Below are 25,944 nucleotides of genomic sequence, written 5' to 3'. Positions count from 1 at the left end.
GTTGTAAAGAAAAATAGAGATGTAAAAGAAAGAAGGAATAAGGGAATAAGCTGGATGATAATAAAATATAAAATTCGTTTTGTAGCGAAATATAGTTCTCGTAGATATCCTTTAATAAAGTCTGGTCACGAACGATTTTGTTAAAATCCTACGAGAAAGAAAGATAAAAAGAAATTTTATTCACTTCAAGCTTTATATCAGCCAAAAAAGGAATTTGGTTTAGAAAAATATAACTACTCTTATTCATTTATCCACATATCCACCTATTCTATATTTTCTTATTTTTAAATCTAAACAAAATTATATCTTATTTATTCTATTTATTATTATACTATATTACAAGTTATTGGGAAGGGGAGGAGTATTTTTATTTTTACAATTTTTTTAATGCATCCTCTAATATTTTTCCGCTATCTTATATCTACTTAAAATCTGTACTTACTATACTATATTTTTTTTTATTGGATCATCAAAAATTAATTACGTAGGGAATTCAAACATAATTAGCAATGCTACAAAAAGTTTTGATTTTCTAATAATTTAATTTTCTAATAATATAAATAATCTTGATTATTCTAAATAATTATTTGGCTAGTCTAATTATTTTTTTATATCTGTGCATCTAGTTTATTAAATTTTTTAACACTTCAACAAAATCGTTCTTTTTGTGTACATACTCTCTGTGTCTCACTTTATAATCTTAATTAAGATTACTCTATAATCTTAAATTAAAGTTACAGAGTAAAACGGTCTAAATTAGAATGAAATAATATATATATACAAACAGATAGTACATATCTTTCTCAGTCGTAGGATTTTGACAAAATTACTCGTGGTTAGACACTGTATTACAGTCTCTAACAGTTTCTCGTATCCTGCAATTTGTTTAATGTGAACGTCAATGCCGACACCGCACTGTCAAACCGCGGTCGAATTCGCGGCGTGCCGAGATAAAGTCCGGAAACAGTAATCGGCGATCCTGCCAGTAACAGATAACTGGTGGTATATCGTATCCATTTCAGCTGTACCCTTGACATACTCCTTAAGACCGATATCGTATTACGGAATGCACGAGAGGGATCGCGTTAACATCTCATCGATTCGTTAAATTGCACCATTAATACTATACCCGAAAACGAAACCTATACCGACGAAATCCTGCCTCTATATAGTGATTTTGAGATGGTCAAGCGAAACCAGATAGTGTTCCTCGACGAAAAGGAATCTTTCAGCATTCAATTGATACTGTTTGATAATTTTGATACTAATGGATATTTTTCTGTGGCGCTTCAATTTGTTTCAATTACTCGAACGTATTCCGTGTAGATATAAATACAACGAATGCTAAAAGAGTGAAATAATTAATTATTTCTTCTACTAAAAATATTGAAATATAAACAGCTTTTGAGTTATAATTGATGGAGATAAAAAGAATTTCAGGATATGGAAATAAATTAAGAGTAACAAGATTAAAAGTTATTGAAATAAAAATACACAATAAAATTTGATTTTATTTTATTGTAAAACAACGACAGAAGGAAAATTATTTGCTGCATTAATTGCATCTGTTATTAAATACACAATTATCGAAAAAATTGAACTAACTGTTTATATTTGTAGAAGAGATTTTTCATTTATCCTAGGAATATTTCTCTTGATACTCGAAAATCTTCAATTAAAGAACATATGTGCTGTTAAAGAAGATCATTACAGTAATATTAAGTAATCTTTATCTGGCTGGCTAATTGTAAGAATCTTCTCCATTCGCTTGTTCTGATCTAGCAACGAGCAACTTACACAGGGTATTAAAATTGTTCTCCGCGCGCATTTTGTTACAAGCAATGTCGCAATTAAACAATTCTTTCCAGCCGGCTGCACGACAACAAGCCTCTTGACGAGGCAAGTACGCAATAAAAAACCGTTGCGGCTTGGAATTTTTTAATTACTATTGGAAGGGGGGAGATGAGAAGAAATTTCTTGATTCTCCCTATGTCAGAATCGCTTTGGTGTGCCCTCGAAACTCTTTTGAAGAATTCTAAATAAAATATTTAAACGGTGGACCGACCGCGTACAAACGATCCGATGACGTGTCTCTATTTTTACGTCAGAGCTATCTAAAGTAATCGTATTCGAGAAATTAAAGTCACGAATGTAAACGATCTTTCTCGAATATAAAGAAGCTTATTTTGAAAGAGAGGAGATAGAACTTTTGTTTGACTAAGAGAAACTCAGAGAATATTTTTATTTAATTGAAATCTAATAGTAAATTTAAATAGCAAGTAAAGGAACTTGCTGCGTGTAAAATTGGCACTTTAATTTCAAATTTAAATATATGTATTTAAAAATATTGTTTTCTCTTCTTTTATTTTTTTCTTCTCAAAATTTCTTTATTAGTTTATAATATAGAACATATTTGTATGATGTCTTTATTATTTAATTGAGAGAGATGCCTTATATAAGAAATCTTGAAAATAGACAAGTATTTGTGTGTATGATTCAACAACAATGGGAAAGAAGCAAAAGAAAATATGATTGGTCCCACAGAGCTTAAGAGTAAAGCATTGATTTGATCTTGATTCTCTCTTGAGACAAGAAGCGTTATTATAGATCCTATATTTATAACATACAGATCCTATGTTTTATCATACTACTTCATCTTTACTTTCTCCTGACTTGCAATCCTCGCTGTCTTATCTACCTTTAATAAAGATAGAATTTATTTCTAACGAGATTTCTCTTATATATATATTAGAAATACAGAATTTTATATTCTATATTTCTATAAGAAATCGATCGTTTATGGTGTGCCTTTTATTTTTAATTGCCTGAGAAATATGTCCCCATTTTCGTACTCGTTTCCGACGTCGCCTAATGCAGGAGGGTGAATTTGGAAATGTTTATCGACCTACCGTGTGTCAAGGGCCGTAAAGGGAAAGGGGCTTTAATCGGTAGCGAGTAATCGAGGCTGATTCGACGCGAGGTAAATTCGTCAGATGAAAGTAAATCGTGGAAAGGGAAAGCGAGGGGCGGCACTGCTGTGTTGTTGCATAGGGTAACAGTGGCGTAACGGCTGATTCTGCGAATTCCATTCCCGTTTATAATTACGGCAAGGGGATGAGCCGGATGCTTGGCTCACTCAGATTCTTTGTTAATTGTGCCCTTTTTGTTAATGATGGCTGATATCGCTTTAATGAATTCTTGCCCTTCAAAATGCGACATATGGACTTAAATGAGTAGTGAAAATAGTACAATAATAATTATTATTCAACTCGAAAAATATCAAACGTAAATTTTATCAAATTTTAAGTATAAATACGTTTATACCAATGAAATTATAATATAATAATTTGCTTCAAAACGAAATTTAATTTTCTTACAATTCAAAAATATTTTGTAATTTTTTTTTGGATTCGAAAAAATATTTATGATATTTTTAGTTAAAGAATAATATATTGTATAATTTTGATTTTAAATTGTGTATAATGTAATGTGCAGGAAAACTTTAATTAGGACAAGATCTATTCTGACAATTTTACAAGCTTACTAACGTAATATCTAATTATATGAAACACATAATAAATTTATATTGCACAAACTTTGTTTATTCAAACTATATTATATCTGTTATGATAATAAATTATAATCATAACATCAAAACTGATTCGCATATTTGATATAAATAGAGAATATTTTCAATCTTTCTTGATCATTTTTCATCTTTAAATTCTTTTGAGGAAGAAACGATTGTAAACTAGTTAAAGAATCCGTCATTACCAGACGCAGTAGAATTCAAATCGATTTCGCTTAGATACATCAACGATTAAAAATTGATGAATGTCCTTACTGCGCCCTACCAATAATACTCGATTCTTCTGATCTATTCGCGTTTTTACGTTAGAATCTTCTTTCTTCAAAGATCTGAACTCTTGTTGAAACTTCACAGCTTCGCCAATCGCGGAGAGATTCATCTTGTTGAGTTCCTCTCGTCATTACGCCACTGATCGCGACATAGGGATGGCGGTTCGTCGGTAGTAGGCGAAGATGCGAACGGTGGACACGGAATGATAAACTACGGTTGTCGAGGGTCGTCAGAGTCGACGAGGGCGATAGAAAAAGAAAGGAAGGAAAGGATGAATTCGTCGAATTGGAGCGACGACGAGTAGGATCGTCGGACGGGGTGCTTGCAAATTGCGCCTTAAAGTGGTGGAAAATCGGCGAGCGAGCGCGAGGGTGCACGACGAAATAAGTGAACCGTCTGACATTTATGGTTCGTCTCAGTAGAACGGTTTCTGCGTAGCGTGGAGTATTTTAGTCGCTTTAACATGCGACAGAAGTTGACGAGAAAGATCATCACAGAAAAACTGTGGGAATTTTATTTTACACGTTTATATTTTTGTGGCGTACAGAGATAACAAAAATTTTTGAAAATAGAATATTTTTTTACACCGCGATATGATAGTGTATGTCCGTGTAAATTATAAGTATCTAAATTTGCACGATATATAAAATCATATAAAATTGGATTAATTGTCTAAAGCTACCGTTTGCGGATTTCAATATTCCTGTTTAGTCTGTTTCGTTTATTTCGTTTCGAACATAACAGCAATTTTAGAAGATAAATTTACAATAAAATAGGAATTATAGGTTCACCGCGCTCTCTGTATTTGTAAACCGCAAAACCATTACCGACGCAACATTATCCGATGACTGAAGTTTACAATGAAATAACCAATTTGCAATATTTAAGCTCTGCTAATTTATACGGCCGGTATCGCATATCTCGTGGCATTCACGTTATTTGGAATTTCAAACGCGGAGCACTTCTCTATTACAATACCGCGGTCGAGATCGATTATATACGTTGGAAGAGAGTGCCTGGATTCCCGATTCTACGAGCCAGGAGAATATTTCCATGTCATCGTAGAGACAAGAGGGGAAATGAATGTAATGCTCTCTTTACGAGATCATGCGAGTGATTCATGTTTCCTGGTCCTACATAGAGACTTTTGTAAGGGTTCTCTTTTCCTTTCGAATGCGATTCTTGTGATACACGCCGAGTGTTCAAGCAGGGACAGGTACAGGGATACGATAAAAGCGAAAAAGGGACGGCGATAAGTCGACGAACAGAAAAAAGGAAGTCTAAAGGATGCTGATAAATTCGTCCGGACAGAGGCAAATTGGCATATGAAATGATAATTTCGATCGCACGCGTCGTGGAGAGGCCCGGGGTAGTTGATAAATCGCGACTGCACCACCCTCAAAGTAAGACATATAGGGACGAAGAGGTGAGATAATCGCTAGTGGTCTCGAGACCGTCCGAAATACTGCTGCCCGATTCCTGGTCAGATTGTCAAGGACAAAGAACTGCCCTCTTTGTCATTTTTATACGTTTATAGGATTTATCTAGGCTTTTCGAATTTATGACGCGTTTGAGATATATGGACGGTTATGTCCATGTAAGTTAGGTATTCTGTCCCGCGATAAAATTTGGATGGTAATAACAATTGTTTTATATTTGAATTATATTTCCGCATAAATCCGGATAATATCTAGTAATCTTTTAAAGGTATAAAAAAAAATCAATTGTTTTTTACGATTCACTTAGATATTATCCGCAATAAAATTAGTGTCTTAACTCTTTATAGACGAGCATGCTTGTTTGGATTTTGTAAACTGTTTGTTCAATTTTCGTGAAATTTGGTCTGTGGCGTAATTTGCTGATCTTTTCAATTCTAAGATCATAAGATCAGAAATAAAAAATTGAAACTGGTGGATTTAATATGGCCAATAAAATTTTTTTTAAATAATCTAATTATCATAAAACTTGATTTTAGAAACTTTTAAATGCAAAAAAACATCAAGTTTCTAATTTTGAAGTTTATTAATATTATGCAAACAGTTAATATTGATTTTCAAATTATTTTTGATACTATAAATTCTCCTTTATTGAAGATTACTTATCTTTTTACAATTCGAGATTTTCAGACTGTATTCAGCAATATTTCCTAAAGATTTTCTAAAATCGAGTTCCGTAATAATCAAATTCTCTTTTTGAAATTAGAATTTTACAAATCTGAGGCTAGAATTTCAAATTCAATATCCTGAAAATGCTTTAAAAATTATGTCTTCTTTAAGATTCTTTATCTTCAAAGAATTAATATTATAACAAAAAAAAATTATTGATTTGTGTTAGTTTAATTTACTTTCAAAGCGAAATGTGACAAATAGAAAGAATCTGTATACATTAAAGGTTTTTTTAAATTTGTAATTGTTCTTGGTTCAATATTATCCCCTAATTATCAAGATAAAATTTTCGATTATTTCAACAACTTTGCTGGTCCCGAAACTATACGTGACAAAGTTAAGATACATTAGATAAGAAGCTTTTGTGAATTAACCATTCTCTACAGTCACCAGATTTTTCTTCTCGTGCAGACGATAATTTACACCAGCGGGTTGCCTTTTGCGCGGGAAATACATTATGAGATACGTGGCGTATCTTCGCATCTTATCTTCATACGAAAACGCGACTGTGGTAAAAGGGAACACTGGGATGGTGAGCAGCACGGACTCGAGGGACATTCTGAAAACGAAAATAGTTCTTGAAACATCACCAACCTTTTATACCGCAGGCGCGCGTGTACTTATGTTCCTAAATAAACGTCGTGCGTGCGAAAAGTACACGCGTTCTCATCCATCGTTGGATAAATGCCTGGAGAACGTGTCGAATAGTGCCGAATAAATTATTAATACGGTAGCGAGAGAGTGCCTCGTCGTTTCTTCCGTAAGTTTCTGCTGGTATCGTACTCTGAGAGCTTTCGGATGTCACGATATTTACGTATTCAAACGGTTACGAGATTGTATGAAAGCTCGAGAGAGATTCTTTACCAAACCGGCGAGTAAAAGTCAAATTTGATGAAGTAGGTTTTGCATTTACATTTCATGCTTTATCCAATTTTAAATGCAGCTTGTATCCCTCTTGTTTTACAGAAGTAAAATTAATACTATCTAATAGGAATATAATTGAAAATAATCTTTTTAAATAACGACATTTAATAAAGCAGATAATATTTTATTAATATAAAAACGAACGGTTTTTTATTTCATTAATGTAATTATCGTTATATTAACTATTACAGATTTTTTTTTAGATAGATTGCTGTTAATTAATGCTGTGTGCTGATTTATTATGTTCTTCTGTGTATATACTGTTGAATGTATTATTGGAATTATATATCTGAATTGCAAATTCTACGAACGTTCAGTTTATTAGAACGTTCAGTTTGTTAAGAACAAATGGGGTTCACACTGTTATCGTTTCGTGAAACAGTTTGATTATTTAAAGTATAGGTGGATTGATTAATCTGCTACAGAGGCACAGGATCCGAGACCCAGCTACAGCTACAAAGGGTTCTATGCCGAAGTATCGTAATACCGTTACCATGTCGCTAACTTTCGATCGGTAAATATTTGCTTGGTCAACACCATTCTAACGCTATAACAAAAGTTAGTTCTAAAAAGCACGCGAGGCAATTGAGCGATTCGAGGGACATATGTTTAATCAGAGTTAATTCCAAGTACTATACTTTGAATATACCTATTACACTTGCGAAAGAAAAGTGTTTGATATTATATTTATGATTATAATTGTATGGTAGAATAATTATAGTTAAGAGTTTCATTTATACAGTTACTATATAATAGTAATATATTAGTATAGTTATATTTATAGATCTTATATAAAATAAAGAGTAATCAAAATAAATAGTACTATAAATTATAAATTATAATTATTTTTGGTGCTAACTATATATTTTTTTAGGCATTAGAACAAAAATATAATAATTATTATTAATATTATAGCAGTAATAACTATAAAAATGGATCTCCTAATTATTTTTACCACGTAGTCATAAGTATCAAACACTTTTCTCTCAGTATAATACATTCATATACATTCATATACTGGAAAAATTGTTTTCTTTTTATGGCGCAATATACGATCTTTCGTTTCCCACAGAGAATTTTGCAAGTTTACTTTTAATTTTTTGTAAAGTATGATTACAATAATTTATTTAGTCTGCCCTTATTATATGAATCTTATTTGATTACAATTAGCTGACTTAGGAAGCAGTGCAGGCGAATAAATATTGAAGAAGACACGGGGCTGGGGAGATCTTTCGAGGCAAATTATAATTTGCAGGCATGTAAATCTCTTGCTGGTACGACGTAAGAGGGGTGGGGGCGGTAGGACGCTTTATTTGCAGAAAGAAATGGGTAGACTCTTGTCGGTGCACGCTGCTGTTTGCCAGAAGAGCGCAGTATATTCCTGTGGTATCCTCAAATATTTATAAGTCTTGCAGATTGGTGGAACATCTCATTTGAAAAACACATACACGCACCATGGCCGTAGATAACTGGTATTGCAGCACTTCTGCAGGTCTACACTTTTGCCGTTATCATGCCATAAAGCGAGAAAATTGTTATCGCGTGTATACGCAATTATAGTTACGCTTAATACGATTACACAACGTATAGTTTTAGGTTCGTTAGAGCAAGCTCGGGCAATACCATTAAAAATTCCGGGAAATGGCTCTTCAGTAAATGCACACGATGAGAAACTCCAGTTAGCTCATTTTATCATCTCGCCGTTCAATGTTTAATTCTAGAGATTACGTCGAGTACATGTATGTTATCGTAGAGAAGTTGTTACCCTTTGCGCTACTAAGTTTGGCCCTTATCGAACTATACATATTCTCTTACCTCGCCAGGACAAACGTTCGTGTGCATGAATGTACCATGTTCTGAAATATCTCTTGAAATTATATGCTGATATTATAATAAATCTTTATCTAATTATACGAAATTACATATCTAATACAGAGCCTCTGAGAAATAAAAACATATAAAAATTGAAAAAAATGTCTACTGAAAATGAGTAAGGTCGCCATAAAAACGAAATAATTGCGAAAATTTGAATCTTAACCTTCCTGCAATTTAAGTCTTTTTTCATTAGCAAAGTTTTACTCTCAATTTTCTTTCTCAGTTTTGTTCAAAGTTTAATTTAAAAGTTTTAACATTTGAGTTAAATAAGAACTGTTTGGTAATTTAAGAGATAATGTAGAGATCTTGAAAAGTAACTCGGAATTTTTCCACATTTTTTGAAAGTCAAGAACAGTAAAAAAAACTTGGACAAAAGAGATTGCAGATGGAGGGAACAAAAATGCAAACGATTGCAAACGAAGGGTTAAATATAAAAAAAAACGTTTAAGAAAATTATACAATTGCTCACTTGGAGACATTGTAATTAATATAGGAGCAAAATATAATTAAATTGCGCGTCGTAAATAATGCGATCTCTTCAGAATTTATCGATTTGACCAGTTCAGCTTTCAGAGAGTATTTTCGCATTTCGTCGATTCGTGCGAGATTGCGAGTTGATTTGCGTCAGAGTGTGTCGGTCGACATCGTGGCGGGTTATATCAGTGCGGTATCTAAGATATTTATGACGCACGGTCGTCATGGCGCGGGTGCACCGTACTGCACGAGTGAGTAAAACCCCCGCGAGGGTCGCAGGATACATAAGGACGAGAGCGTGTTACATAGTGCCGCAGCACACGACATATGCCGTGACGTTTGTGTCGCCCGCCATCCAACCACCCCCGCTTGGCAGCCAACCCCCGTTACACTGCCCGTCTCTCTTTCACTCTTATCCTATTCCGGCGTTCTTCCGCCCTCTTTCTCTCCTTCTCTTTCTCTTTCCGAATTTAATGGCGGAAAATTCAGCCAGCCAAAGTCAATAAGTCGTCCCTTACGATTCTATGGGGCCCCCATTCTCGTTGCCTGCCTAGTATGTAGCTTGTCCTCGCTCGTACGCAATAGCGTAGCCAGATAATATGTGCGGAGGTGATTTATATTTAAATCCCCACGTGCAGTCTCTGTATCTTCTTGAGCGTTATTACACGAGTGCGATGAAAGGGTTACTGTTATTTGAAGAGAATAGTGAAAAGCCATGGTTTCAACCGTTCTATTTTCTTCTTTTCTTTACTTTTGTAAGATAACTCAATCATTTTAACAATTCGAAGATAAATTGACTTTATCGATTGAAGCTAGAAATAATACGACTAGTTAATTTGGGACACGTTAAGGGGATTAATAATGTTGCTGTCGCGAAAACAAAAGTTTTTATTTGTCTAACCGAGAACGACGTGAATTACGTTTTGATAGAGATCGGTTGCGGTTCGGTGATGAAAGAATGTTGACGACGTGACGACGTGACAACGTGTTTCTCACAATGGAACTTTTTCTACGCCAGTGCGTTCGATGCGTTGTAAGGAACGAGGAGAGGCTGAAAGCAATTTGTATCCTGATGCTGGCTTTACATTTCGTTTTTGGATATATTATGCCATATATTGTATATATTGTGCCATATATTGAGAGTAAGAATAGGCCTCCACTTGACTATGCCTTAAATTGCCTCGAGAGAAAGCGATTTCGTATGGAGAACGTAAGTTTCTCTTTCTTCAGGAGTCGGGGAAGTTATTATCTAGTATTCTTACCATCAAAAAGGCGCTTCATGAAAAGGATTCAGAAAATTCCTGTCGCGAACAGAAACCGCAACCTGGATACTTTGTCTTGCGTTCTTTCAATTTCCCTTATGACGCACCTATTTATTTATAAGAACCTAAGAATTTCTTTATTGGAAGTCATTTTTATCTTCACATTATCTTCCATGGAAATTTATGTAATAAATGCTTACTTTGTTGGAGAGACTAGTTTAGCACATTCTCTTTTAAATCACTCAGCTTTGATGCAAATATTACATAACTGAACGCAGTGATTCTTAAATTTCTAGGCGTTTATATATCGATTGTTAATATTCTTCTAACATACCCAAAAAAAAAAATTCTGCCGATAAGCGGAGAATTTCTCTTAGCATTTCCTCTAAGCAAAAAAATCTTACATTAATCTTATATTAAAATCAAGTAACAAAAAGTACAGGATTCTTTAAAAAGCAATACAGAGATGTGAAGAGCACATAAAAGATTGTCAACTAATTGGAAATTGTTTTTTATGTGGCTCTTAGCCTTAGGAATAATTTCAATTAAAATAGTCACATAAAAGAGCCATATAAAAAACAGTTTTCAATTAGCTGACAATCTCCAACAAATAGAAATTAACGAAAACTTTAAATTAATATCGTTAGATGTAATATCTCTCTTTATAAATGTACCAATAGATACATGACAATTGATTATATAAAAAAAAATGAAAGCTGCAGTTTTATATTCAAAAAAAGTAACTTACCTAAAATTGAATTTATGATAGCAGTTTGATTTGTTTTAGATTCAATTTATTTCATATATTTAATAACATCATATATAAGCAAAATTTCGACACACCAATGAGCTCCCCGCTATCACCCATTACATCGCTGATTTAGTGATGTAAAAATTAGAAAAAATAGCTATGACATACTTCATCGTTTAAGTTCTATTTTATTGTCGATTTCTTGACGATCTATGTGCGGCAGTTCCATCTCAAGAAGTTGATTCTTTCTTTGAATACTTTAATTCTGTTCATCTTCGTCTTCAATTTACTTTAGAAATTGGAGATGATTCATTAAATTTTTTAGACGTGAAAATAAGGCTTGAGAATGGTCGATTACTTTTCAATTGATATCAAAAATCCATCTTCTCAAGTAGATTCGTAAATTTTTACTCCAAACATGTTATCTCTCAGAAGAGAGGCATTATTTTTAATTTAGTAGATAGAGAATTATTATTATTATCTGATACTCAATATCATTACGATAATTTGATCATCAACACGATGTTAGATAACGACTATCCTCTTAAATTCATTTTTGATACATTAGAAACAGAATTAAGAGCATTCAGAGAGAGAAAGCTTTGCCATATAACGATTCGAAAAAAAGTGATGAAAGAAATAATACATTTTGGTTCATTTTGGTTTCGTTCATTACAAAGGCGACTGAAAAATTTAAACATCTTAATAAAAAAAATAAAAGTAAAATAAAAGAGTCAAAGTCTCCTTTTATAGTTCTAAAAAACTAAATAAATACAAAAAGATCCATGTCCATGCCTAAATAAAAACAACGTTGTATATAAAATTAAGTGCAACAATTGTGATGCAACTTATGTTGAACAGACGGGCAGACAGCTCAAAACCAGGATTGCTGCACCATATTCGATGGAATGCGTCTGCTCCTTCTATAATTATCGATCATAGATTGCAATTGAATCATGAATTTCATTGGAACAATATTTTGGACGAAGAACCGTGTTATTATAAATGTCTGATATCTGAGATGATAAATATATGATCCAAAAATAAAATAACAGTCTGAATTTGCAAATCGACACTAAATAAAACAAAATATCTTTATCATAAACAAAATTTGACATTATTTTTATCTTAATCATTGTCAATCTGTCTAATTTCCTTTCAGAAAGTATTTGACTGCCTTACTGATTACACGATTTTAAGTTCCAAATTTTACTTCTTGACACATATATAATTTATTTCTGTGAATGTGTACTAATTTTCGAAATCTTTTTGAATTCATTTTCTCACATCATCCTCAATGTTTCAATTGTTCTGACAAAGTTATTTATATGAGAAAATGATATGAAAATTATATGAGAGAGAGTTGGTGGCTGATGGATGAATGTCACACTTGGATAAAATTATTGCTTGCATTTTCAACATCATTTTCTTCTCTAGAACAACGAGAAATTCCAAATTCGGCCTGTAAACCGTTTGCGAATCTTTTCAGTTCTTTGTATAATGTACATCCGTTTGTGGCCAAAAAATTTGAAGTAATATCATCTATATTATCAGTAGAATCTTAATCTAAAGTAATATGTTGACATTTGTAACAAGTATCTAAAGATGGCTCAATGAAGCCAAAACATGTAATGCGTATTTTATCGAATTTTTTAATACATTTAATATATTATAGAACATGCTTAATTACGTTGACTCTTATGTGCCCTTCACATCTCGGTATTGTTTTCAAAAATCTTACATTAATCAGGTGCATGTATTTATAATATGTATTTATCTATAAAAATGAAGACACACATGAACTATTACCAAAAATAAATTCCTCTATAAAAAATTTTATTATAATAACTCAAAGCCTTTTAAAATAAGAGGATATACAAAATACTAGCTGCACGTTTATTAGAAGAAATTTATCATTTATACGCGTACTACCGTAGTACGCGTGCATGTCAATACATGTGAGACGTTTTTCTAGTATTGAAAAAATTGCAATTCTAAATCCAATACTTTATGATTATACAAAATTTCTTTACTTTGTAGAGTATCCTCTTGAGACCATATATAAATGGAAAATCCTCTGACATTAACACAGAACTAAATGATAAAATATTTTTTTGGGGTTACAAAATTGGATTTTGTATAAATTTTACGAACAATGTTAAAATTTTTTGGTCATTTTAATGAGAAAAACTGCACTTTCACGTTTGTTTTTTCAAGAATAAACAAGAATGTATTTTAGAAAAAGTTGATCTTCCTTGCTTTTATCTTCGATGTCTCCGAGAAAATGTTTGGTATAAAACCAAATTTGAAAGCTCACGTACGGTTTACGATCTGCGTATAAGCTTCACGAGCCATCTCGCGTGTCGTTCGGACGTGAAGCTCTGCCTTCCCTTTCATCTTCTAAAAATAACAGAGTTGTGTTCGCAAATCCCTTGCCCATGGATTCGAAAATACCGGAGCATCGTGGTACCGCTTTTCGTTTTGCTCGTCTCCATGCGCGCGATGGATATCGTTAAACTAGTCTCCGTGCCAAAATCAAGCCTCGTTTCCACGTACTCGTTTCTGACAATCATGGACTGTGCGATTCAGGAGCGATTCCAAGGAAGCCGCAGGCAATCGCTTGGCAACGGCTTTAATTGAGGCACCGAAAATACAGTAGACGAGACCAGTTATTGCGCCACTTAAAAAATATCGATAAATCAGTTATTTTAATCAATTTTTTGATTCGGAGTATTTAGTTTTGTTTAGAAAAGAGACATCCCTTTGCTCGGCGCGAGAACGAAGAATAAAGGGCACATCGCGGGTATAGGGTACTTATTGAAGCAAAGTGAATGCGTGGATGAAGGAAAAGAGTGGCGGGATGACTTTTTTTAATGCAATTGTGTTGCACTATCAAGCCGGTGAAGTGGCTTTCGAAACCCTTTGTGCAGTCGGTGTTTTATGCGAGCGAGCGAGAATAAGGTCGCCAAAGTGCAAGAGTTCACGAGGAGTAAATCACGTGGCATTAAGATTAAAAACAGTAGGAGTTATCAACCACCTCGGTATGGGGCGTCGTATATTTAGCGCTTTCCATCGGGTGGCCGTTTATATCACTTTACGACGTTTTTTTTATTATTATTTCTATCTACCGTGTGAAAATCAGTATTTCAACGCAATTCACCGTATATTCACATGCAACTGCTTACGTGCAATTTTCGCAGTTTTCCTTGGTCTTTTACGAAAAATCGCGACTTCTATAATTTTTCCATTATCTTGCTCCATTTTATTTTCCATTTTATCCTTTCTATTTCACGATCTTTGATCCCGAAATAATATAATTTTTTAAATAAATAGCTATTTTTTTAACTCGTTTCCCTAAACAATGTCGGCTAAAATAACATAACAGTTTTGTAAATTTCTTTTACGTGTGAAATGTTCCTTTTACGTTTGCTGGATTTTATCCTTTCTATTTCACGATATCTTTGATCCTGAAATAATATAATTTTTTAAATAAATAGCTATTTTTTTAATTCCCTAAACAATGTTGGCTAAAATAACATAACAGTTTTCTAAATTTCTTTTACGTGTGAAATGTTCCTTTTACATTTGCTGGATGTTTCAAATATTTTTCTATTTTCTACTTTCCGAGTCAAAAATATTCTGCTACGTATTACAGTGTACGACGTCATGCACACAGATACAAAACGTTTCTATTTGCCATGCTTCTTTCGATCAGTTTCCAGTATGGATCAGACGCCGTGTAGTGAGCTGTTCTGTAAGGTATACACAGTTGGAATCCACGTGCCGTCATTGTCAGGCATGCACACAGTACGGTAGATTTCTCTTTGAGAGCCGAAAGAACCCGGACGTTTCGTCTGATTCAGATCGCATTGTTGCTCCCGCTTGCTCCGAATCTCGAATCCAGCTTTGCGATGGATGTGTAAGAATATCTGAAACGTAGCCGTTGGCACCATGAATAATCTCTCTTTACAGTTTGCGAGTTGCGTGTACGGTTAAAGCAATCTTTATACATCGTAGATCTTTTTCTCGAATGTGACGTGAATCAATTATAGAATTATCTTTTCTTTCATGTGTACTTTTTTTTAAATCTACTTTTAACCAGTTAATTTTTTATTTAATCATGCATACACTTTTTTTAAAGATCTTTTATATTTTTAATCTATATTTTTTACTTTCGTAAGATTTTTTTTTTTATAAAAAGAGAAATTATTTTATTACCTAACCTTTAATTTTTTTTTTTTACTTTAAAAAACTTCTTGTGTCCTTTTTTCGAATATGATATAAATCAATTATGGAATTAGTTTTCACTTTGCATTTATTTTTCTACTTTTACCCTTGCAAATTTTTTATTTATTTTTTCTTGTAAAAATATCGGAGGAATTATTTATCGCTAACCTTCAATTTCTTAAATATATTTTAAATTTATTTCCACATTATTAATTTATTACATTATTATTTATTAAATCTGAAATATTTAACGTTCGCGAAGCTCAAATTCGAGATTATGACGTTACTCCTACTTTTTATCATGTCCATGAAATCGATCGTTTTCTTCGTTATATTTATCTTATTATGGGGTGCCATTATGATAATAACAGCACAGGTATTTTTCTATAATTATCGGTTCCTGAACACGGAAGGAAAAAAAATCATGAATGAGCATCGGCATGCGCAAAAGGATGACTCACTCCCTCTCAACCCTGCTCTTCTCCGTTTTTATCACGGAGTATTTATATATATATATATCCAACGGCTGCGTCTCTTACACGCGCGATGTTCGCAGGCAAAACACGTGCGCGACAGCGAAGAGCTTATACATCACCTTTTCGGCCCTCCAAATTTAGCCGTGGCCGTCAAGTCCGCGGGCCGTCAGCTGCCAAAAGCTCTCGTGAAAGTACACGCGTGGCAAAGAAGATAGAATGACAGCGCGCATCGTTCCAGTTTCAACGTGATTTCGTAATGTGGCACAAAGGGAGCGTTGAAGGTGGAACGGTGAAGAAAAGAAATCGAGAAGAAAAGGGCCAGGCTGAATGAACCATCCCTTTCTCTCTTTTCTTTTCGTCACGCACGTGCGCCAATCCTCCCGAGATACACTGATCGTTTTGACTGCAACCATTTATCGTCGAGCTCTGTGCATTGAAAGATTCTGCTTAACGCACACTGTAGAAATATTCTCTATCTCTCATATTGATTACGGTCCAGTTTCACAACTCATGATTAACTCTTAACTGAGGTTCAACTTATTTCTCATCTTTTTCCAATTCTAGAATTGAAAAAAGATAATGAATAAGTTGAACCTCGGTTAAGAGTTAAGTGTCAACTGGGCTTATATGAGTTAAATTACTACATATGAATGTTACATAGAGAAAGAGTCTGGTAATAGCTGTCAAAGGTTGAGTGAAATAATTTCAATCAAATGTTCGGTTAATAGAATTTTGTTTTTTCAACCAAAATAATTTTACTTTTTTAAATATTTAATAAATATTATCAAACATAATAATATAATCAATCATTTGGCAACAATTATTAAATATGTAGAAAAACAAAATTATTTTTTATTAATTGAACATTTAATTGAAATTATTTCACTCAACATTCGATAGCTTTTACAAGACTCTCTTTTCAGTGTAAATCGATCGGCCGACTAGTTTCGACAATTGTTAAAAACAATTGAAATAAATATTGCATTTCACATTAGAACGCCGATGTCATTTTGATTTCGCTTTATTTCAATTCTTTTCTTTTTTCTATTAAATATACAATACAGAATATATTGAAAATATATGTGAAAATAATACAAATAATTTTGATTTACAAATCAATTTTCTTTAATGGAAAATGAGGATAGGATTATCATCAGATTGGCACTTTTAAGCAGGATATCATTGACATTCTAGTGTTAAAGTAAAGACATATAGAAAGAAAAGAAGAAAATTTTCTGGTTTTCGTATAAAGGGTGGTCTTTGCAGAATTATGCTGCATACAAAGCATGTATTTCAGCATCGTTTGAATGAAAAATTCGCGGCAAAACGCGAAGGGAACAGTAACGAAGGAATATAACGTGGGACTGTCAACGCCGATAAATATCTCGCGACGAAATTGCGCTCGTTTGACGCTTTCATGAAGAGAGAGAGAGAGAGAGAGAGAGAGAGAGAGAGAGAGAGAGAGAGAGAGAGAGAGAACGGAAGAAAAGCAACGTGTAGTCACCGGGTGTTTGCGCGAGAACGAGGAAGAAATATCGTTCGTTCGCGCTGGCGAACGAATCTCATCGACGCGTAGTCGGCCACGCGAAACTTTTTCATTGCCATGGCTCGCGCGATTTACAATTTTCATTTCATACCGCATTAACCTCCAAGTGAGTTTAATTTGAATCGAGCTCCTGGAAGAGGAGCTTTATTTCTCCTTTTCGCCGGCGGCGTACAATGCATAAACGAGCGTCCGCCAATCCGCGCCACGCCGGCCGCTCGGAATTTTTTCAATTAATGGCTCGTGTTGTTCCGAGATATAACCATTCGATGTGGGAGTGACGAACGCGCGGACGTGGCCATAAAAATATTGCGAAATGCCCGGACTGACGATTGAAACGAACTATTTGTCCGCCGCTGATGGAGGAAATTTACGTCGACGCAGTTTTGAGTTTCGATGCGTGTGTTACCGTTTCTGGCTCTTTCGCGATGGAAATCTCTACGCTACGCGCTACCTTACAACCTTGCATTAAGCTTGATGAATATTCATGATACATCTTTTGTTTTCTTTTGTATTTGAATAGATTAAAATTTTATCCTTTTCAATCTATGTGAGTTATTTGAAGTATCATTGTATAAGCATTGTTTAAGAAGAATTTAAAATTTGTGCTTGTCAAGTAAAATCATAATGTATTTGTGCATTTGTGTGTGTGTGTGTGTGTGTGTGTGTGTGTGTGTGTGTGTGTGTGTGTGTATGTGTGCGAAGAAAGAACGATTTCTTAAAATAGTGTCAAAAATTTAGCTAGATATCTATCTAATTTTTTTATATTATTTTGTATTTTAATTGTATTGGATCGTCCGGAAAGTTCGTGCCGACTAAAATTTAAATTTTAGTATACATTTATTAAATTAAAATTTTCTGCGTTTCAATTTTCCAACATCGGCACGAACTTTCCGGACGATGTTGTCCAATTATTACAAATTTCACTCATAAAAGAAGGCATTTAGTTTTAAGATATTAAAATATTTTATATTCCTTATCTCTGTTTTTAAATAGTATACTTAAAGATGTTTCAGTTTTAAACGAGCATACAAAACACTAAAAAACAGTCTTATTTGAAAGGATATAAACGTTTAACTCGTTAAAGTATATTATTTTGTAACACTCAAGAACACTCTAATTTTTAAAAAAATATTTTAAAAAACTAAAAGCTGTTTTATCTTGGAAGTTTAGTTTCTAAAGTTTTTTGCTTTTGAAAACACCGGAAGCTGTTTTATTTTAAGGTAATATTTAGTTTCTATGAGGACCAATTAATTTTATTTCATTAAGTTTGCCAATTTTGCTAGTCACAAGGTGAATGTATCGATTCTTCTTTACGAAAAAAACTTCAACTCGACACCATTTTTCGTGTTCTACGAAAATATTTTTTAGCGTTGCAAAAATAATATTTTTACGTTTCACCTTCGTAAACGTTTATTATCGATAAGATATTTTGTTTTCCGACATGTAAAGGAAACAAGCATTTAACATTGTCATAACAAAATTTTTTTTTGTTTAAAAAAGAAAATAAATACTGTTTAGCGTTTTTTAAATAGTTAAAAGACTATTTAAATTTAAAACACTAAAACATTTGGAACTAAAATACTTTTTATTATTAAACGTTATTTTGAAAAATCTAGTTTAAATGTAACATTTTCAACACTGCACTTTTTATAGTGAAAATACCACATTTTGCAACATTGGCCATTATATATTTGAACTATATAATAATTTTGAAGTTTAATAATTATTTTTAGATCTGTATTTAATTTTTAGATATTTTAGCAAAATAATGTTTTTCATGTGCGCTATAGCGATGATAGCACATTGTATTTAGTAGTAAATTAGCAAACTGACGTAATCTAGTTGAAGAACATGAGATATCTAGTATAATATTTCTTCGGCATGTGAAATTTGTAAACAAATAAGAATGATTTGTGAATAGAATTATTTTGCCTGAGATACCGCGGTCTAACGATGATAAGACACTGATAAGTAGATACAAGCAGCTTCAAGGTAAGCTGTACATTATGCACGAAGTCTGTGGCACAGTATAATAGAAGCGAGCTACGTTTTGCCATCAACATTCATATATTCGGCCCCGAATCCACACCCTCTGGAAAATCAATACTTAATGAAATCAATGTCGAGACACATCGCTCTATCCGGATTTGGTTCCTGGTCTGGGAGACGCGTTGATGGATTTATCGCGGATAACAACTGTACGAATCACGCTTTTTTTGACAGTCCCCATAATTGCCTTTTGCAATTTGTCAATTTACTTCCGGCAACAAAATTGTCACCTATTACAAACGCTCTGATTTCCCTAAGAGAGAGAGACACTATTATATAATTACTTATGATGCTATGCCTTTTCCAGACTTTCGAGAAATGGTTGCAAAACAAGGAATCGCAAATGCTTGAAAAAATATGGGTAAGAATTTCAGGGCATTTGCTTTCGCTTGAAATTAAAGCATTCGTACGATGTGATATGAATGTTATAATTAAATACATGCTTGTCTGGCTAAATTGTTGACTATCATGACAACTTTGATATTTATATGAGCAGATATTTCAAAATATTTTACCAAAAAAATAACAAATTATTTGTGTGCAAAATATAAGCTGCTTTCACTACATACCTGTTAATTACATATCTCTTAAAATGAATGCCTTTTCTTTTGTTGACAACAAATTGATTTCAATAATAATTAATCATAACTAATATTATATTTTTTTATATTAACCATATCTTATGCTGGAACATAATCATTTATTTTACACTTAGAATGATCACATACGATCGTGTGTGCAGTGTATTGTTATTTTTAAACTTTTATAGTATAAAATGTCGCACTGTCTTTAACGACACGAAAGCCATTGCAGCTATAATGGCAATTCTGTGCAGTCGGATTTTCTCTTCAGAATCCTGTCCCTCGCAACACGTGCATCGGGTTCTCTAGTCCGCATGAGTATTAGCTTGCGGTAATTTCGAGAACGTCTGCAACGAGAGGGCGACCCAGGTCCCAGGGCAACGCGCCATCCTGACGTTGAAGTTTTAAGGCCAGCTACGGCAGCTGCGTCCCAATTCGAAGCGCGCGACCGTGTAACGTTGCTTTTACGAGGCGTATTTACGAGGCTGTGCTCGCAACCGCGTTGTCGTGCCACGCCGGCAAATTCGAAGAGTTTCAATCGTGCCGCACTGACGATGCATTTGTATTCCAGCGGATTATATGGATCCCGGCTGTCATGGGATAGAATCCATTGCGCGACTTTATGGAGAAAGCGGGCCACGATCAGGATATCGTGAGACATTAGTATCTTTGCGAGAAATCGAACAGCGATTCGCTCGAGACGCGAATATATCGCGAGCGAATTTTGCGACTCCGATCGCGAATTGCCGAGGGAATTGTGCGCGAGGTCGAATGGTGTATGAGAAAAGTCTTCGGCAAAGGGAAAATTATATAGGAGCGTTCCCATGAACATTACTTGAAAGTGACTGCCGCTTTTCCTCTTTACAAAATCCTCTCCCTTAGTAAAGAAAGATAGAAATCATTTCCTTTACAGAGAGAGAGAGAGAGAGAGAGAGAGATGGAGAATCAATTAAACCTTATTTAATTGAATAGTTTGTGAGTAATTCGTTGTTCTTTCGTCTTTTATATATTTTAAAAGATTAGCTTTCAAACTTTAATTAATTCACAGTACAGAGAAACAATATGATTCTATATTAATTCAGAATTAATATAGAAAATTCGATGTAGCGAAACAATAGCGATTAAACATATTCCCTCTGATAAGCGTTAATAATTATACTTTTAATATAAAAATTTAATGAAAAATGAAAAAAAATACCGTACAATTGATCACTCTGAAATTATATTGCCTTTGTTTCTCATACTAATTTACATCTGGACTTCCTGATTAAACTATAATTTACTGTTAATATCGCGCATATATTTTCTGTAATAAACTATTGCGGAGGGAGAGTCAGATGTTGTTACAAATTATTATCACCACAAATTCGCATTTATATATATGAGCACAAAGTTAACTCGATCCACCGAGTAAATGTCATTAATTACCAAAATTAATCAAAGGGAGAACGCGTAGTACCATTGCATTGCTATGTATCGCGACCTGGACGGTCAATATAATATGCCGCGCGTGTTTTCCATCGGCTCTATTTAGTTTTCCCTTCCTGACTTCCCACTCAGTACGCACTCCGTTGTATACGCAGCGTGCAATTGCGAGTCAGCTTTGTACTATTTTACTCGTACGGAATTCTGCAAACATCGCCGCTCAGGGAGAATGGTCGGATATTTGCATGGCTTCGTACGAATAAACTAGTTCGAAGTGGATAATAACATGGAAGTTGCGCCTAGATCGAGAAATTGCGTCAGCAAAAATCTGCCAAGGGCTCATATAAGTAGTAAACTGGGATGACGTACAAGCTTTGCGGCATGTAATTTTCCGGATTTAAAGATTGTTAGCGATCCTTTGAAGCTAACTCGGCGTAGGTTTCATTCTGGCCGTGCATTACGCGAGAATCGTGAAATATACGGAAAAAAATCTCTGAACAAAGAGGTTTTTATCTTACGAAATGTGCGTTACTCACTACGCTTAGCGTACAAATGCACGCGTGCAAAACGCTCGCTATCCGGTCGCGGCTGATAAGCGCGGGGAGGAGAGGGGGAAACATTTTCATAATGCAACGGGAACTTTTTCCAACGCTATCAAGAGGCTGGGAGGAGATGGAAGAGAAAAAGATCGGCGACTGTTCGCTAGATGTTTGCCGAAGTTCGGCGCGTGTGTGCTCGACGCTTTTTGCTTTCCCCCTTCGTATCCTATCTTCTTCTTCACCCCTCGCAGCATCCTGCTCTGGGCCTCCCCCGCGCAAACAATGTGATGCGCGCAGCTGCGGCTCTCCCGACGGAGTGACTTTTTTCCGCAAACAAACCGCACTGCCACCCCCTCAACTGCGTTCCTCCCTCAACGCGAAGGTGAAAGAGGGAGGGCTGAATATAGAGAGAAAGAGAGAGAGAGAGAGAGAGAGAGAGAGAGAGAGAGAGTTGGTTTTCCTCTCGCTTAAATATTCGCCGGCGCAATGTCGGCCAGGCCTTGCCGACCGGAAATGCTCTCCGCTGCCGCGGACGTGGTCTGTCGACGGGGCGAAATAAAAGAAGCTAGTAAAAAAAAGGAGGAAAAGATCGGAGAGAAAAAGAGAAAGAGAAAGAGAGTCCGATGAAAATCGCGAGCGCGGAATTTCATTTGTGCGACTATTCTCTCTGTTCATTTCAACCTGATGTATCTCGCGGTGCGATGCCCTCTTGATGAACGATGTGCATACCATAAAGAATCGACTTGCTGATCTGCAATCTCTCGAGGTCGGTAAATCTGACGTGATCACTGATTTTCGATCGTTATTATGAAACACCTAGTTCTATAAGAAGAGCCTAAAGTCTCTATTTTATCGATTCGATAGGCTATTATATTATATATATATATATACGATTTACGTGTCAGTGACACATTATTGTTCAATAATGCACGCATACAAATATTTTAACTATAATTAATCTTTCATATTATTTAAACCTAATTTTAAAAATTCAACATTGTTTATGTAATTCCTATAGTCCAAATCAAGATAGTCTTACACGTATAAAATATAAAAAAATATAAATGCATATAAAGCAAATATTGTACGAGTACGAGTCAGAAGCTAATAACAGAACTTTAATAATTTTCTAACTTTTTTTGTTTTTGACATAAAATCGATCGGTTTGGACATTATCGTTTATACTTTAATTGTGGAAAAAGATTTTTTAATCTATATGTATATCTATAAAGGCAGTTATAAAAATATTTATTTGAAAAATAATTGATAAAACAGATTGATAGAACACAACTTCAAGATCTTCTTGATCCTTCTGTCATACATGGCTACTCATATCGAATTTTAAACAGTAAAAATTTTTATATTTTTGCGCGAATTTTGTATTATAATGCCTCAAAAGCCTCATCCTTTGAATAACGAAGAATTTGTACAAATTAAGAGTGCTATTTTATTTATGCGTTTTTGTTTTATGATAAATTTTTCAAGCCTGTCGATTGGTTATATTACCATCGAAAGATCCGAGGGCCTCTCTTCTGCACACATTTGTCGTACGACAAAAACGCAAAAATGAAATAGCGCCCTTTGATAGTGTTCAATAAAATTTTTTAATATGATTAACTTTGCTTTCAGTTCCTCATTGAATCTAAATGTATGAATCAATTCATATGTAAAAGAATCATAGAAAGAATCCTAACGGTTATAAAGCTATTTTTTTTGTTGGATAGCCATTGTCTCGTTTTTACTTTTACATTTTTTGTGAAAAAGAATCTTGTGAAACACGGTTTCAAAAGGTGAAAAACTATGCATTGACAGAAGAATTAATCTTGTCGTAATTAGCGAAAAATGTTATACACTGTTAAATTCATAATTGTACTTAAACTTTGAACTATTTTTAATCATTTTTGTAGGTCGCCGCTTCATCTTCAATATGTCATTAATTTAATTAAAACAAAGGAGTTAACAATTTAACTCGAGAAAATATATCAAATTTTATTAAAATTTAGTTTATTATTTACAGTACAAATGTGATATTATTTAATCCGATATTTAATAGATTGACATACATTTTGACATACCATGGAAATTAAAAAATAAAATATTATTTAACTCAAGAGATTGAATTGTTTTTTTTTTTTGATATTTAACAATGTATACTCTAGATTTCACGCTTAATTTATAATCTGTCATTGTCTGGATTTAGACTAACGTTTTTGTAAAATTACACAAAATATTGTAAGCAGTTGTAGCTGAAAAGCATTATAGTTGAAAAAAGATACTCGGTTCTTGTTTATTATAATTTCATTTTCTTGATTCTCTGAAAATACATTTCACGAGGAAATTTCCATCAAGTTCTGCAACTTTTGACTTTTCAAACATTTCACATTGAAGAATTGTACGATCGTGCATACTACGATCTCATCCATAAAAGTCGCGATGCGCCGATGCGGTCTCTGGAACTTTGTCGGAAACCTTGCGAGACATCCCGCAGAAATGCATTTTGCGAGAGAATTTCCATCAAGTTTTGCAACTATGGAAGTTTCGGGTCATCTAAAATTTCGCAACGAACGATCGCCTGATCGATCACGATTCTCACAAATATCACCTTCGGTCTCATCTAGAAAACTTGAAAATCGCCGAACTGTTTTAAGATTGAGCAAGATAAGTCTAATAACCGATGCGAGAGATCACGTGAAAAAATGGAAATAATTGGCATCATGAAAAGATTTAGCGCATAAATAAGATGCGTCATTCAATATTGATGATCTAATAGACTCGTTATGAAACGAGGTTATATCTTTCGCCGACGGTTTTATGCCTTCTCTGCTTACAAATCTAACGGATATGCCAAGCATTTGCGTTCTTTTACGACGTTTGTGCTTCTCTTTACGACACTCGTGTTCCGCATCATCGATCGAAAAATAGAACGGCTGTTTCGCGAATTGTGCTCTTTCTCGAAACACGGCGTGGCATCACAAGAATCAACTTTTACCTCACGTTCGCCCGTGACACTGGGTGCATAGTAGGAGAAAGTCGAACCGATTACTGCGGAAACACGGTAATTTTGGCTCTTCATTGTGTGCCACGAAACATTTATGTCTTACGTATACACTGCAAGAAATGTTTTGTACGAATTTCTTACTTTTTAATTAAAAAATTTTTGTTTTAATCTTCTAATCTCTCTAAATTTGATTATTCTTTAATTAAGATTATTTAATTAAGTTAGACTAATCAAATTTAAAAAAGATTAGAACAAAAAATTTTATATGAAAAAAATAAATCAAGTTTTTGTAACAGAGAGAGAGAGAGAGAGAGAGAGAGAGAGAGAGAGAGAGAGAGGCACATACCGTATAAAACATTTCGATATATATGGTCTCGATTATTAAGATAAACTACTGGATACTTAAAAAAAAAATCTTTCGTTAAGCATGAATAAAAGTTTGCATTTCGAAACTTCGATTATGTGTTCGCTATTACGTTGAAATATGCTTCTTGTTTTAAAAGTTTCTGGAGTTAAAGCTTTGAAGATAGAGCTTCAGACAAATGGCTGTAGATATAGATGATTTTTTTCATTCTTGCAGTAATTAAAGAAAATTAAGTGATCAAAGATATAACGTTATTAAAAAGAGATCTGTATTTTAAATGATTGTCCCTATTATTAATTTAATTTAAATTTGAATGATATTCGGATATAAGTTTTATATAAATGAAATTTTAATCAAGCTTTGCGCTTTATATCGAAATACTGAAAACTTGAAGCAGATTAATGTAATGGTCACATTTGTACGGAATGA

The 25,944-nt window shown here is 34.0% G+C and overlaps 1 protein-coding gene across 1 annotated transcript in view; it reads left to right on the top strand.

The window, feature by feature from the left end:
- LOC108693853 (E3 ubiquitin-protein ligase TRIM9) overlaps positions 1-25,944 on the top strand; it is a 113,713-nt gene that overhangs the window by 34,327 nt on the left and 53,442 nt on the right. The window contains exon 3 of the mRNA XM_018203017.1: positions 19,916-19,969. Within this exon, the coding sequence (XP_018058506.1) occupies positions 19,916-19,969 (54 nt within the window). The remainder of the gene's footprint in view (positions 1-19,915; positions 19,970-25,944) is intronic.

Source organism: Atta colombica, unplaced genomic scaffold (assembly GCF_001594045.1).
Source record: "Atta colombica isolate Treedump-2 unplaced genomic scaffold, Acol1.0 scaffold110, whole genome shotgun sequence".
Classification (NCBI taxonomy): domain Eukaryota; kingdom Metazoa; phylum Arthropoda; class Insecta; order Hymenoptera; family Formicidae; genus Atta; species Atta colombica.
Note: the sequence above shows the minus strand (reverse complement) of the source record. Positions and strands in the feature narration are given on the sequence as shown.